This window comes from Neofelis nebulosa, chromosome 17 (assembly GCF_028018385.1).
Source record: "Neofelis nebulosa isolate mNeoNeb1 chromosome 17, mNeoNeb1.pri, whole genome shotgun sequence".
NCBI classification, from domain to species: domain Eukaryota; kingdom Metazoa; phylum Chordata; class Mammalia; order Carnivora; family Felidae; genus Neofelis; species Neofelis nebulosa.
The window spans coordinates 34665090-34679041 of NC_080798.1; the positions used below are offsets into that span (position 1 = coordinate 34665090).

The following is a 13952-nucleotide window of genomic DNA, read 5'->3' on the forward strand; positions in this document are numbered from 1 at the left end:
CGAGAAGGGGCGTCCAGCCTCCTACCTCCACGCCCCAGAAGCCTCACTGTGTTTGGGGGAGCGAGGGGGCCTCTGGCCATAGGGGCTGTGACTTCTCTGCCCAGACCAGCCTGGACCAACTGGCTCTGGAGCCTGGGGCAGTGGCTCCGAGACAAACTGGTTCCCAGTTGGCTGGTAGCCAAAGACACCTGGATAGGAGTGGGGTTCATTGATAACTCCTGGCATCAGGAGTTAGGCTGGGCTAGGCGACCATTGAACTCTTCCAGGGTGTCAGGAATTGTTGCCATTGCCTTTAGGGAGGGCCGCCCTCAAAGCGGGCTGTGCTGCACCCACACGCCTCCATGCATTTCCACCAGCGTGGTGGGAGCTGGCTGGCCTGCCGTCACGTGACGGAGGGAGAACCTGGAAAGTCAGAGCTGCGAAGCCCCCCTCCCCAGTGGGTGAGCCCAGCTCCCTCCTGTGCAGGGGGAGAACCGAGCCGCTCCCCCGCCCCCAAGAGAGGGAGGACTTCTTCAGGGCACCTACCAAGGTGCAGGCAAGGACTGCACCCAGGGCGAGACCAGCAGCCGTGCTGTTCCCTGCGGGGCCAGAGCTGGGCATGGGGGCAGGTGTAAAGGAGGAAAGGAGAGGTCGAGCAGCTGGAGGCAGGGAGGCCAGGGCTCTTTCCTGCGGCCTAAACTACACGCGCCCCTGTGCATGTCTAGTCTGTTCTCCACCCTAGTGCTCTGAATGACCTGAGGTGATTCCACCCCTTCTCTGGGCCTCGGTTTCACCATCTGTCCCTATGAAGTTGGGCCAGATCATTCTTCCAGCAAATGTGTACTGTACCGAGGCCCTATTGTTTGCCAGGCTCCATACGGGGCTCGGGGATACATTGCTGAACGAGATCCCCCGGGGAAGTGGGGCTTCGAGGGGGAAAGGTTGGCGGGGGGGTCTTTCATGAGGTGGGAGGGATGTGTCTCCCAGATCAAAGGAGAGCTTGTCTGATCCAAACTGTAGGGTCCCGAGGCCCTCCTGGCCTGCTGGCAGCCGGCACTCTGTTCTTCCGTCCTTTTGTTTATTGCTTACTTAGGGCTGGTGTCCCAGGCCAGAATCCAGGGTGGGCGGACGTGGGTAGCCCCGGAGGTGGGGGGTTGAGGATGCCTTTTGAATGCTCTCAAGCCTGGTCCAGCTTCCCAGGCAGGTCTGATGTGAGGAACCCTAGTGAGCGGCCAGCCCGGTCCCCCCCTCCCCTGCTGCAGGCCCGAGCCAGCTCTGTTCCTTGGCAACGTCCTGAGGAATCCAGCGGCTGCACGCTGGCTCCCTTCCTTTCCCCTCCCACCGACTGCCTGCGGGGGCTGGAGGCGGAGGCAGAGGCAGCAAGCCCCATTATAAAAAGCGACAGGGCTCAGGCGGCGAGGGCACGGCACTGAGCTCAGACACCCAGACACCGGCCCTGCCCGGACCCCCGCCCGGACCCCCGCCCGGACCCCCGCCCGCCCTCGGCCATGGCTTCACCACCTCTCTCGTGGCTGCTCCGCTTGGCCGCCCTCTGCCATCTGACTGCGCTGTTAGCCGGTGAGTGCGGGGGAGACTGCAGCCCCACTCGTGCCCTTCAGGCCTGACATGGGGCGGGGGGCAGACCCCACCTGGGTAAGGTCCATAGCAGCTCCTTCCAAAGGGTGTGGTACAGGGGGCTGGGCTCCTCCCTGACCCCAGATTCAGGGCTGTCCCTCCTGCTAGAAAGATTTCCAAGCTCGGAGACTGTGCCCGCCTGGCCCAGTGAGCAACGGAGCTACCCCTCTGGCAGTGCCGAGAGGTGGTGTGGACCGCACAAGGGCGCCAGGCACAAAGGGGGTCTAAGGAGGGAGGGGGGCAGGGAAACCTGAGGAAGTTCCTGCCGGGCGTCTGGGTGGGGGGCCCTGGCTGACAGCGGGCTGGGTCTCTCCCCCCCCCCCCGGGGTTAATGTGTAACTGGCAGCCCAGATTCCTGAGTCGCAGCAGTGGCCGCGCCCCAGGCCATGGTAGGGATTTTCTCCTGCCCTGGTTTTGAGTAGGGGGCCCAGGAACCGTGGAGACCAAGGTCATTGCAGATCAGGGACTGGGCTTGTTGCTGTTGCTCTGCTCTGTAGTCCCTCTGCCCGTATCTTGACCATGATAGCATCCTCCTCCTCCAAGCATAGCTTAGAAAATGCTTTCACCTCCAAATACTTGCTTTCTGGAGCGTAGGACGTGGTAGGGCATGAGGTATGCATCCCACTGACACGACGAAGATGGAGACCCAGGGAGGCCTCAGCCAGACCATCTGGCAGGTTGAGGCTCAGAGAGGCTAGGAGCCTGCCTTGGGACACACAGCAAGTCTGAGGGAATGAGAGCTGTCTCAAGCTGCCAGGACACCTCCATGGAGCAAACTGCCTTTCAAGTCCTTCTATGTGGGGGAAACCAAGAGCAGACCAGGGAGCAGGTGGTGGTGATGGGGGGCATGAGAGGCCAAGTGCTGCTGGCCTCCTGGGCTTGAACCCTAAAGCCAGAGGTGTTTGGAGGCAGTGAGCACTAGAAGACAGGGAATCAGACGGAAGTTGCTTTGCCATGGCCGTGACCCCAAGTGGGGTCTCGCCTTCTTTGGTCCCAGCGACTACACCCTCGAATATAGCTATTGCCTCCTGTGCGGTGAGGCCCAAAGCCTAGGAAGGCATTTTGGAAGCGGGAGGAGCATGGGTGCTGGAGTGAAGGGTTCGTATGGTAAGATAAAGAGGGATCCCAGGTCGGGGTTGGGGGGGACCCTGGACACTCTGTTTATTCCTGCCCTGATCTTGGTCACTGACTTTGCCGGAAGATACACTAATTCAACCCTTCTGAGCCTCAATTTCACTTCCTCCTCCTGGTATTGGGCTAGACCCACCTTGGAGGTCTTCACCCACACTGACGTTTGTGGCTCTGAGAGACCCCCTGGGAGGCCCCGCAGGATGAAGGAGTGTATGGTGTGGTCCAGAAGCCGGAGACACCCCAGGGGGTGCTGGGAGCTTTGTGGCTGCAGCTCTGGCTGGTGCGGGGGGGGGGGGGGGGGGGCAGGTGCGTCAGTCCCCAAATGTGGGTTTGCGGGGCTGTGGCAGGAGGGAGGCTCCTCTGCTTTATATAACAAACCTGCAGATACAAGTCAGAGCAGAGAATTTTCTCCCCGAGCACTGACGCATTCACTCCTACTCAAACCCTGACAAGAAAGAGGGGGAAAAAAAAAACCTGTTTTAAGCTGCTGTAGTCTGCCCCCCGATTAGCTGTGGAGGTGGATGGGGAAGGCACGGGAAGATAAATTCAGACTGTCAGATCCAGGCCCCGGTCGAATTTAAATAAAAATTCCTCTATTTCTTCGTTGGTTCAAATTGTATGTGCCACAGAGTGCTTTCTTGTGAATTTTGTTCATTCATTGAACAAATATTCGTTGGGCATCGGCTGGGTGCCAGCCCCCGTTATAGGTGCTGGGGCCACATCAGCGAATAAAACGGCCAAAGATCCCAGTCCTCAGAGTGCTGAACACTCACTGGAGAAGACAGATGATGCAAAAAAATAAATCAGTAAACCATTTGGTCTGTTAGAAAGAAAAACATGCTGTGATTTATTCACATTAAAAAAATTTTTTTTAATGTTTATTTACTGTGAGAGAGAGCGAGTGGGGGAGGGGGAGAGAGAGAGAGGGAGAGAGAGAGAGAATTCTTTTGCACTGCCAGAGCAGAGCCCTACGTGGGGCTCAAACTCAAGAACCATAAGATCATGACCTGAGTTGAAATCGAGTGGACGCTTAACCGACTGAGCCACTCAGGTGCCCCAACAAGCTGTGATTTAAAAAAACATGGAGGGGGGCTGCGGGGGGCGGGGAGGAGGTGTTGAAATTTTAAGTAGGGGTCAGGAGGGACTCCCGGAGAAGTAGCCATCAAGGGAGGTGAGGGAAGATCTTCATGGGTGTCTCTTTCAGGCAGTGGTTCTCAATGGGTGATTTGCGCCCCCCCCCCCCAAGGGCATTTGGCAATTTCTGAAGACATTTTTGTTATTACAAATGTCGCCAAATTTCTGGTTGGGGGATGCTCAGAAATCTAGTGGGTAGAGGGCGGGGATGATGCTGAATATCTTACAGTGCACAAGACAGTTCCCACAACAAAGAATTATCTAGTCCAAAATGTCAATGGTGTTGCTGTTGAGTAAACCCCCGGTCCAGATATTCAAAAATCTTCACTCTCATAACCACCCTGTGAAGCAGATATTACCACGCCCATTTTACAGGTAAGGGTACTGAGGCTCAGACAGCCTAAGTGACTTGTCCAGGACACACACCTGAGCAACGGCTCAAGCCCTGTCTCTATCGCCTCACCCAGAGACCCACAACATTCTTGTCTCCTCCTGCCCATAAGCCTCTTAGCGGTCCTTGAGGTCCAGCCTACAAGATACCTCCTCCAAGAAGCCTCCCTTGATTACTTGCAGTGGGAAGTGGTCTCTCCCTCATGCAAATCTCAGAACATTTAGGGTATATTCTGGAACATGGTGTTTCCACCTGGTGTTTAAGGCTGTTTAGAATGGGGGGGGGCGGGGGGAGGTCCAGAGGTTGGGAGGAAAACAAGATCTGCCACTAAGCAGCTGTGTGGCCTCGGGCAAGTCATTTAACCTCCCTGATTATCAGCTTCTGTGTCAATTAAATTGAGGTAACAATACTCCCTTTGCAGGGGTGCTGGGAATTAATAAGAGCAGATGTGCCTGTGCTAAGCACAGGGTCCAGTACAGAGTAATATAAGTCATGATACTTTGTGGGCATGTCTTGGCTGCCCTTCAGGCTGAGACCTCCTGAGGACAGAGACAGTTCTACTCACTGTGCCTCACAACACCCAGCACGGGGCCTGGCAAGAGGGAAAATCAGCATTGACTGAGAAAACACCACGAGCTAATAGTGTGGGGTTGAAGCACTCTCTCTAAGCTCAGCACCAGCACCAATGGGAGGAAGGAAGGGCTCAGGGTTAAGAACAAGAGGATCCGGGTCTTTGTAGATGCTCAAAAGTAATTCAGTAAGTGTTGGCTGAATCAGGAAACGGATGGATAGATGGATGGATGGATGGATGGATGGATGGACGGATGGACAGATGGGGAGGTAGGCGGAGGGGTAAGTAAATTGAGACATTATTTCATTCAATTACTATTTTTTGAATGTCTACTTTGTGCTGGGAAGCACTGTGACACCAAGACTGGCAAGGTCCCTGCCTTCTCAAAACTCATATGACAGTAGATGGCTGGCTGGTTGGAAGCATTATCTCCAATGACAGGAAAGAAAATTTCAGTTCTGAGAAGAAAAGCCTCCTTAGGTTAGTTATACAACCCTTCCCCAGGAACAGAACCTGGCCAAGGGCATTTAGACACTGTGGCAGAAGGTGGGGACTTTGGGGACAGGCTGATTTCGTGGCTCTTTAAAGCCCCAGGAGTAAGCAGTGGCCTGCCCCATCCTGGGACATAGAGTCAAGGACACAGACTCACAAAACCTAGCATATCCCTCCTGCCCACTGGCAGCCTCCCCGTGGCTCTAGGTCACCTGAGGGCTCTGTTCCGGGGTTTTTCAGAGAAGGGCACCTACCAGACCAATCCAGGGAATTGCCTTCCCAGCTCTGTTCAACAGGGTCTATGGAGTATGCAGCCGAGTCATTCCAAAGGCAGGTGATAAGGCAGCGAAGTCGCTTTCACATCCTGGTTCCTCAGAGAGAAAGGGCAGCCTGTGGCTTAGGGACCGGCCACTGGAGGGCTTCCTGCCCACCTCAGGAGCTGCTAGTGCCGCCCCTTGATGGCCCAGGCTAGCGCAGCCCTGCAGATCCTGAACCACCCTTCCACAGTTGGGGTGGGCTGAGGCTACGGGGGAGCGATGGGAGAGGAGGTGGCACATTCTAGAAGGGGTGCATGTGCGTGTGCTTGCACCTGTATTTGGGAAGGCAGAGCCTGTTTGCATATCCATGTCCGTGTAAATACTTGTGCATGAGTAAGGATCAGCTGGGTCCTCCCTGGTTCTGCTGGGCTCTCATTCAGCTCTCTGGACTCCACTGCCCTGGAAGTCCTGGCCTCTAGAATTTTGCAAAACCCTCTGGGGTCTTGCTTCTGCTGCATATGACTTTGACCCAGCTCCAAAACTCAGGCTCTTCCTTATTTTTTACATACCCTTCTTGAGAAGACACCAAGCAGAATAAATGTTGCTGGCGATTTTAGGGCAAAGAGGAAGGAAGAAAGGAAAAGCCATGCAAACAGCTTTTCAAATGTTTACATAAAATATTTGAGCTCTCAACTCTCTGTTGAGTCACCCTCACCCTGTCCTGGGGTTTCTCTCTGGCTACATGCCATCAGCAGGCCATTAGCCATCCCACTGTGCCCCCACCCCACGCACAGCCCCCACCTTCCACCCCTTCTCCTTACTCCTGCTCCCCTGTCTTGCCCAGGGGGCTCCCAATGGCCCCTCGGTTCCCCTTAGCAACTACTCCCACACTCCTCTTGGGTCTTAATGGCAGAACAAAGGATCCCCTACCCCCTACTCAGCAGACCCAGCTCCCAGCTTCCTTAGAAGGTGGTTGTACTTCCACATTTAAAATTTTTTATCTATTACACGTGCCTGATCATATGTATGCCTTTATGTGTTTTTTTTTGGGGGGGTATGTGTGTGCATTCTGTTTGTTGGTGTGTGTGTGTACGTGTGTGTATGTGTCATAGGGTGGGCACATGAGATGTGGTGGAGAGAGGTCTGGGTGTATCTCAGAGGTCATGGAAATCCACGAATATGAATCAGCCTGTGAGGGAGGAGTGGGGTGTGTATGCAGGGGGTGGAAGGTCGGGGGGTTGATAGTTGAGCTGGTGACTTACTGGGGGGAAGGGGGGGGTGCGTAGACCCATGGGCCCAGAAGAGATCAGAGCCTGGCCTCACAGGAGAGCCTGTCCCATCACTTGCTGGCTGTGTGACCTCAGGCAGGTCCCTGTCACTCTCCGATTTGTCTCCCCTTCTGTACACTGACCAACGACAGTGACTTAATTTCATTTAAAAAAAATTTTATAGCTTTTAAAAAAGTTTTTATTTATTTATTTTGAAAGAGAGAGAGCATGTTGGGGAGGGGCAGAGAGAGAGAGAGAGAGAGAGAGAGAGAGAATTCCAAGCAGGCTCCACACCATTAGTGCAGAGCCAGATGTGGGGCTTAAACTCATGAACCATGAGATCATGACCTGAGCCAAAACCAAGAGATGCTTACCAATTGAGCCACCCAGGCACCCTAGCTGGCAACTTGATTTTTATTTATTTATTTTTTAACATTTATTTTTGAGAGACAGAGCACGAGTGGGGGAGAGGCAGAGAGAGAGGGAGACACAGAATCCAAAGCAGGCTCCAGGCTCTGAGCTGTCAGCACAGAGCCCGATGTGTGCTGTCAGCACAGGGCCTGAGCTCAGGGACTGCGAGATCATGACCCGGGCCGAAGTCGGCCACCCAACCGACTGAGCCGCTCAGGCACTCTGCAACTTGATTTTTATTTTTTTATTTTTATTTATTTAAAAAAATTTTTTTTTAATGTTTATTTATTTTTGAGACAGAGAGAGACAGAGCATGAGCAGGGGAGGGGCAGAGAGAAAGGGAGATACAGAATCTGAAACAGGCTCCAGGCTCCGAGCCGTCAGCACAGAGCCCGACGCGGGGCTCGAACTCATGAACTGTGAGATCATGACCTGAGCCGAAGTCGGACGCTTAACCGACTGAGCCACCCAGGCGCCCCACAACTTGATTTTTAAAATGAACCCTTACTACGTGCCAGGCACTAAGAGCTTTGTAAGTGAGACTGCATCTTCATTAATTTATATAACATCCCTATGAGGTAGATACTATCACTGTCCCTATTGCACAGGTAGGGAAACTGAGGCATAGAGAGGTTTGGCCGGGGATGGGGGACTGAGGTCAAGGGCCTTGAAGACCAGGGTGTGCAGGGCATCGGCTGTGTCCTGGGACTGGGAAGCCAGATGCCCTTGGACAGTCCTGCTGACTGGGGGGCCTCTGTGGGCTCAGGACAGCACCTCGGTGTGAAGAAATGCAACGTCACCTGCAGCAAGATGACCTCGGAGATCCCTGTGGCTTTACTAGTCCACTACCAACGAAATCAAGAATCCTGCGGCAAGCATGCCATCATGTAGGTACTCGGGCTCTCGGCCTCTACTAATCCCTGTCCACATTCTTTCTCCTCAACCTGGGCTCCCGCCAAGGGCCTCAGCAAATGCTCCTCCTGCTCCTGGCTCCCTGACTCCTCGATGACCTTGATATCTGTGTCCCAAGATAAAAGTGGGAGCGGCTTCCTGAAAGGCCTTTGGTCTGGAGCAGCCACCAAGGGGTGGTATGTTTTAGGCAGCCCTTGGACCTGCTGGGCAGGTAAAGCACTGTGGTCTCAAGGGCAGGCTCCAGACTCCAGCAGATGTGGTGCAAATCCTGGCTTCACCACTGACAGGTTGCGTGGCCCTGCTCACACTCGCTACCCTCTGGGCTTTAGTTTCCTTATCTATAAAACGGGGTAGTTGGGAGGATGAGAGGCGATCATGTAAATAAGCAGCTTGGCAGGGTGCCCAAAAGCTGCTGATGGGAAAGGCAGAGATTATTATCTGCACTTGACAGATGAGGAAACAGGATTCCAGTGAGATTTGGGGCAGGGGCCAACCTGAACCAGCCCCCCCACCGGCCCCCGCCCATCCCGGCCGTCGGGACCCTTGGCTGTCTTGGCCGCTTGCTCTCCTGGGGTCCCTCTTGGGTCCCGCCCAGTCGCCCAGCCCCAAGACGTTTCCACAGACCGACCTTCGGGCCTGGCGTCAGGAAATGGCTAGAGGCTCTCAACGTCTAGGCTCAGCTAAAGGAGGTCGTGTTCTTCACTCCACTGACTGCACAGTTACCACGAGGGGCTGCTGCCTGACCTCTCTGCTCACCTGCCAGGGCTTGCTTCCCCCGGACTCCCCCACAAATTTGCTTCTGTTTTCTAGGTAAAGGGGAAGTAGGCAGCCCCAGGGAGGGGACTGTGGCACCAGGCAGCACCTCGCCTGTGGGGGCCTGAAGGCTTATGCTTGCTCCCTGCACTTCTCTGGTTTCCCAGCGTGCCGGAGCCACTCACGTTCGCGTTACCTCTCTGAGCCTCGGTTTTCTCATCTGTAAAATGGGGATGGGCGTGGTAGCCACCTCTCAGGATGGGTGTGAGGTTGAAACAGGCAAAATGCCTGCTGGCACAGTGGCATGGAGCGTGAGCCCCAGGCAGCTCTGAGCTGTGTGCTCGGCAGTTAGCCAGCCAGAGGAAGCTCAAGATTTGGATGGCCCTCGGGGTCCCGACGGGACCACCATATATGTGGCTGTAGCTCACTAAATATGTTTTCAGCCTGAGGATGCACACTAAGAGAGGAGGTAGAGGTCTGGAGGGCAGCCTGTAACCGAGGGAGAGGAGGAAGAGGACATTTAAATCAGCTCCTTCCAGAGAGAGGAGGCCTTACTTACCCAGAGCTCACCAGTCACACACCTGACAGCAGGGAACAGCTGTGGACGGCTCCCCCAGTCAGAAGACTCACAGCCCAGAGTCCCCTGCCTTAATGGTAACGATATTCTTATTAACAGTGGTCCTCTGAGTCTCCCACTCTGAGCCAGGTGCTTTATATCATTTTCTTTTCTTTTTTCTTTCTTTCTTTCTTTCTTTTTTTACAATAACACAAAAGTGGGGTGGCCAACTTGTCCCAATTTTCTGGGACTTTCACAGAGAAGTTCCAGATCTTGAGGACCCCCCCCCCCGTCCCAGCTTTTCCGGGGGGGTTGGTCACCCCGTAGAAGGTAGGTATGCTATCTCTATTTCTCAGGCGAGGACAGGGAAATCCCAGAACTCAAGCTGCCCAAGCTAATCAGCTCACAGCTCACAGCTCACAGCTAATAAGTGTTGGGGGCAGGATTTCCGGCTGGGTCTGTTCACCTGCAGAGCATTTGCACGATGCCTCTACTCCACGTGGCATCTGGGCATCACTGGGCCCCTGTCTTCCTTCCTTGTAGCTTGAGGACCAAACAGAACAAAACCTTCTGTGCTGATCCAAAGGAGAAATGGGTCCAGAAAGCCATGGCACATCTAGAGCGCCAGACTGCTATGCCGGTGCAAAATGGTGGCACGTTCGAGAAGCAAATTGGCGTGGGTGAACCCAGGACCACCCTGGCCGCCAGGGGAATGGACAAGTCTACAGTCACAGAGCCCAAAGCTACCCGGGAAAGCAGTGGCCAGGAGGCACAGAGGGCCTTGGGGACTTCTCCAGAGCTGTCGACAGGAGTGGCCGATTCCTGGGGGACCAGGTTCCCCTCCACTTCAAAGGCTCCATATGGAGGGCCTCCAGCTGGGTCCCAGAGGACTGAGCTTTTCAACGCCGCTGCCCTCGCCACCCCGGCGTCCTGGCAGAGTTCTGCCTACAAACCTGGGTCGGGCCTCTGGGCTGAGGGAAAGGCCTCTGAGGCCCTCCCCACCCAGGCCCCCGCCACCCAGGCCCCCGCCACCCAGGCCCCCCCCACCCAGGCCTCCTCCACCCAGACCCCCTCCACCCAGGCCCCCCCCACCCAGGCCCCCTCTACCCAGACCCTCCTTACCCAAGACCCCTCCACCCAGACCCTCCCTACCCAGGCCCCCCCTACCCAGGTCCCCACCATTTTATACACAGCCTCAGAGGACCAACCTGTGTGGACCTCTGGCCCTATGCCAGAGAACTCTCTAGGGCCCGTGGAGATGGGTCCCATTTCAGCTCACACGGATGCTCTCAGAGGGTCTGACAGCATGCCCCGTCTCTCCATGGTCCCTGTGTCCTCAGAAAGTGTTCCCAGCAGGGAGCCAGTGGCCTCAGGCAGCTGGACCCCTAAGGCTGAGGAGCCCATCCATGCCACTGTGGACCCCCAGCGGCTGGAAGTCCTCATTACTCCTGTCCCTGACTCCCAGGCGGCCACCCGGAGGCAGGCAGTAGGGCTGTTGGCCTTCCTCGGCCTCCTCTTCTGCCTGGGGGTGGCCATGTTCGCCTACCAAAGCCTCCAGGGCTGCCCCCGCAAGATGGCAGGGGACATGGTGGACGGGCTTCGCTATGTCCCCCGGAGCTGCGGCAGTAACTCGTACGTCCTGGTGCCCGTGTGAGCTGCCCACCTGCCTGCGTCCAGTTGTTCAACTCAGACAGCCGCCTGGGGTCCCCCATCCTTATATCCACCCTCACCCAAGGCCTGGCCTGAGCTGGGATGATCAGAGCAAGGACGCAGGATCTTTCGCAAGGAACTGCTCCCAGCTCCCGGGCACGCCCCAGGAGGCCACTCCTCACCTCTGTTGACCTACCCGGGACAGGAGTGGTGGCCTTTGCAACTCACTCCCGTGTCCCCAAGTCAGGAAACTTCTGCTGCTGGCTGGTTAGAGGTTCCCTTTGACACAGTCCCAGACCCAGTAAACAATTATTTATTGAACAAACGCCCGGCCCCTCTGGTTCCCGTGCCCACACGTTACCACGGTCATCCCATCTCACGAATGAGCCTCAGGCCAGGCCCCTCCTGCCCCACTCCCTCAGACCTCATCGTGTCTCTTGGTCCCGCTGCAGTCGCCAGTCACCCCGGCTACCTGCGGTGCTATCTCCCCCATCCCCTGTACAGAGCCCACACCCAGCCGGGGACCCGTCTTCTCTTGCATGAGGCTAGTGTGGCGTTTCCTGGGACTGCCCCCAGGAAGGCTCTGCCCTCGGTTAGGCATTGTGGGAAGGGGAGACCAAGCGACCTGGTGGCTTTGATTTGTGTTTCTTCTCAGTCGATGCTGTGCAGAGGAGGGACATTGACTCTGAGCGTGAAAGCTGGGGTTCTAGTCCCGGGCCCATCACCAACCCAGCAAGGCATCCGTACCTCTGGTTTTCCATCTGGGGAAGGAAAGAGTCATGGCAAATGTGTGACAGTAACCTGTCCTGACGGGCATCACTCACTGGTCCAGAGACCCCCCTTTTCCCAGACCCTGGGTGTAGCCTCACAACAGAACACACCTCAGCCGGTCTTCACCCGCCGGGGAGCCCGGCATGCTGCTGGGCTCTGAGACTGGGAGCGGTGCAAGAGAGAGATCTGATAGCTCAGGTCCTGCTCTGTGGGAGGGAGTCAGCTCTGTGGGCCCCCTGAGGGGACCGGGCTGGCGTACTTGAGGGGCAGGCCCCTGCCTGGCTTTGAGAACAGCCCTCTCAGGGTCACCAGGCTTGCAGGGACACCCGGACAAGCCCAAGTGATGTGTGACAGGCTGAGGAGGAGTGGAGGCCTGCGGGCTCCCCGGGGGGGCTGAGGCGCTCAGGAAAAGGAAGGGGGGAGGCTGCAGGGGGCAGCCCCTGGCCTGTGTGAGGGACTTGGGCCCTGCGTTTGCCGTTTCTGCAGCCTGGAGTCCTCTTCTGCCTCTCTCACTCCCTAACAACACTGCTGTCCTCCGGTCCGGGTCTTCCCTCACCCTCTAGCCCACCACAGGCAGGGCCAGGATTGCAAGGACATTTTCCGTGGGATCAGAGTCCACCGCCGAAACCTGAGGTTCCGTGTTTACCTCTGAAAGACTCCGTCCTGTGGGGAGGGAAGCTGTGGGCACCAAGTCAGGGGTTCCCTTTTTGGGTGCTGAGGACTCAGGCAGGCCTGGCAGGGCCTGCGGGCCTCACCCCTCAGAGTCCCCAGGGGCAGCTCTCCCCCTCCCTCTGTCCCTGACGGTGACCCTTGCCCCCCACCTGGGGAGCCTCCCATGAGCCAGGCTTCTCCCAGGTGTGGGTGACACTCTACTTGGCAGATAGATGCTCAGAGGAAGCAGACACAGCTCTGGCCCACAGAGAGGGGCCCTCCTGCACCGCTTGCTGCACACGACCCGGGATGTTGGGGCCTGGCTCTAGTGGGGGGCACTCTGATGGCTTGGAGGGCAGACAGCAGGTCTAAATGCACTTTTTTGGGCTCCCCCAGGTTTGGAGAGCCCTCAAGGAGTGGAGCACCCATGATGGGGCTCCCTACTTTCGTGAGGAGACAGCTGGGAGCGGCTAGTTCCCCTTCCGCAGACTTGATTAGTCCCCCTCCCCCCAAGCAGGACATGGGCAAGGACAATTTGGGGGGGGGGGACTTTGGAAGGAGTTGGTTGATCCTTTGCTTTTCCAACCCTATCACCAATGTCTGTGCCATTTTGTATTTTACTAATAAAATTGAAAAGTCTTGTGAATCGAATAAAGTAACTTGCTCTAGGGCAGGCTCAGCAACCAGACCTCAGGGGCGATGGCATAAAGGAGGGGCCTAGAATCTCTGGGTCCAGCCCGCGTGGGGTGGAGGAGGAGTCCTTTACAGTCAGCAGGAGAAGCAGCACTAGGGATAGGGGGTGAGGAGGGTTGAGTCCCTGGCCTGGCTTTGTTCTGCTCCGCTGTGTGACTTTGGGCAGTGCCTTCACCTCTCTGGGCCTGTTTACCATCAGGCGTGAGACTTCTCCTAGTGGCTCCCTTCCCTGGCAGGAATCAGAATCTCTTATGAAGCCACTCCTGTGCTTCCCCGTGCCTACTAAACCTCCATCTCTGGGGCCTTAGTAGCACCATTAGTGATCCGGTCATCCATGGGAGCACAGTGGGCCACATTTTCTTCTTGGCTACTTTGACTCATTGCTGGTCCAGATAAAGATCAAAAAGAGATTACTTCCCAAAGGACTTGGGTGTTCACAGATAGGACCCAAACACAAACCTCCTGGTGGCCCCTAAGCCGTCCAATGTCCCAGGGTGGCATCATAAGAGCTGCTATGTACAGTTGTGTAGATTGGGAACTGCACAAGTTTCTACAGATCAAGTCCAGCCTATTATTACACAATATTTCATGGATCCTGAGATGCACATTTTTTTTTTGCATTGTGACATCTTTGGAATTGGGATTTGTTCTCCAATCCATGGCTTGTCATAGTTTAATTGACAGGTCTTTTTTTTAT

At 55.9% G+C, this 13952-nt stretch overlaps 1 protein-coding gene across 2 annotated transcripts; it reads left to right on the forward strand.

The window, feature by feature from the left end:
• Window positions 1-1331: 1331 nt before the first annotated feature.
• CX3CL1 (C-X3-C motif chemokine ligand 1) lies at window positions 1332-13208 on the forward strand. 2 transcript variants are annotated; one of them, XM_058706818.1, is made up of 3 exons: window positions 1334-1557; window positions 8036-8156; window positions 10034-13208. In XM_058706818.1, the coding sequence occupies exons 1-3, from the start codon at window positions 1488-1490 to the stop codon at window positions 11142-11144; spliced, it is 1302 nt and encodes a 433-aa protein (XP_058562801.1). In that variant the 5' UTR covers window positions 1334-1487; the 3' UTR covers window positions 11145-13208. The 2 variants fall into 2 exon arrangements, with proteins under 2 accessions (XP_058562802.1, XP_058562801.1); XM_058706819.1 differs by lacking the exon at window positions 8036-8156 and having other exon boundaries at window positions 1332-1557.
• Window positions 13209-13952: the final 744 nt, after the last annotated feature.

Coding starts and splice junctions, on each gene's coding strand:
- CX3CL1 (XM_058706818.1), top strand. CDS start 1,488: ATGGCTTCACCACCTCTCTCGTGGCTGCTCCGCTTGGCCGCCCTCTGC. Junction 1,558..8,035: donor TCTGACTGCGCTGTTAGCCG/GTGAGTGCGGGG, acceptor CTGTGGGCTCAG/GACAGCACCTCGGTGTGAAG. Junction 8,157..10,033: donor TGCGGCAAGCATGCCATCAT/GTAGGTACTCGG, acceptor CCTTCCTTGTAG/CTTGAGGACCAAACAGAACA.